This window comes from Cyprinodon variegatus, unplaced genomic scaffold (genome assembly GCF_000732505.1).
Source record: "Cyprinodon variegatus isolate N-32 unplaced genomic scaffold, C_variegatus-1.0 Scaffold912, whole genome shotgun sequence".
NCBI lineage: Eukaryota > Metazoa > Chordata > Actinopteri > Cyprinodontiformes > Cyprinodontidae > Cyprinodon > Cyprinodon variegatus.
This window is the reverse complement of record NW_015151365.1, coordinates 281435-282593: the sequence shown is the minus strand read 5'-3', so window position 1 is coordinate 282593 and position 1159 is coordinate 281435. Positions and strand designations below refer to the sequence as shown.

At 38.1% G+C, this 1159-nt stretch overlaps 1 protein-coding gene across 1 annotated transcript; it reads right to left on the bottom strand.

Moving 5' to 3' along the window:
* Positions 1–56: 56 nt before the first annotated feature.
* Positions 57–1076, bottom strand: LOC107099845 (ladderlectin-like). The gene is made up of 5 exons (XM_015398118.1): positions 1052–1076; positions 840–949; positions 592–726; positions 393–504; positions 57–124 (listed from the first exon to the last, which is right to left on the bottom strand). Exons 2-5 carry the CDS (start codon positions 942–944, stop codon positions 57–59), a joined length of 420 nt encoding a protein of 139 aa, XP_015253604.1. The 5' UTR covers positions 945–949; positions 1052–1076.
* Between the last annotated feature and the right edge of the window lie 83 nt (positions 1077–1159).

Sequence of the window (1159 nt, the reverse complement as noted above, 5' to 3'; positions counted from 1 at the left end):
AGCATCCTCCACCGGTTCTGGTTCAAGCTAATTTATACCAGAAAAAGGCTTCCTGCTCAGACTTTCTTGGCACAGACAGATGGGCGACCATACCAACATCCTACGTCATCCCAGCACTTTCCAGCTAAGCACACAAAAACAAAAAAATCTGTTAATATCACAGAAACAAAATCCTGTTTATAAAGAACCATTGTTGTAGGGAGGCTTGATATTCTACAACTGTTTTTCCAAACAAAAACACGAAATAAACAACAATATATGCCCCTGTATTTAATCCAGTAAATGTAATATTGTTCTTGCTTAAGTTTTACTTACATAGTTAACTTGCTAATTACCCATTACTCCTTTGACTGCTTGAAAAACTTACACTGATGTGTGATATTTTCTTTTACCTGAAGAGTTCATCTCCAAACAGTGCTGGGTGCCTCTGCAATTGTTAGGCTGTCCTGGACACCAGTTTGTGTAGTGGAAATAGCTTCCATCGCTCCAAAGCCAAATGCTTGTCTGAAAGAAAAGAACCCAACAGAATATAAACGTCTCTCAATCATTTATCAAAATACTTAAAAAATAAACTAACTAGTAAAAAAATACCTTCTGTGCATTACTGCCTCCAATCCATGCTCGGTTGAACCCATAAGTTGCTGTTCTTATCACATGCTGAATATGATGGTACTCCCTTGGGTTATGAACTGATGCCAGGTGTCCCCCCATGGACATGCAGTGGCTCTGCAGACAAAAAACAGAATGGTGTACAGAAGTAGTAGCTGCATTTTTTTTTATTAACAACAATAAGATAAGAGAGTAAAATAGGATAAGAGCACAATGTTATTGAAAATCACCTCAGCTGAAGCCCAATCCAAGGGCATGGAAACATAGTGGTAGCAGTTACCGTTGTACTCAGACCAGCCAGAATGACAAGAAGCAGATCTCTGGATCAAGTCCATTGATTCTAAAGACAAACAAATGGAGAGCCTTAGTTAAAATCAATGTATGTCGGCATTAGAATAAACTTTATTCTTCATGATCCTATTAAAAAACAACACTCACTGACCTTCATCAGCAGAGCCATCATCTGGAACAGCTGTGGGCATTTTAAACAACAGGAATTAGTGAGTTTGTTTGAGTCTTAGTAACTTTACAAACTCTGTATACTTGAGAA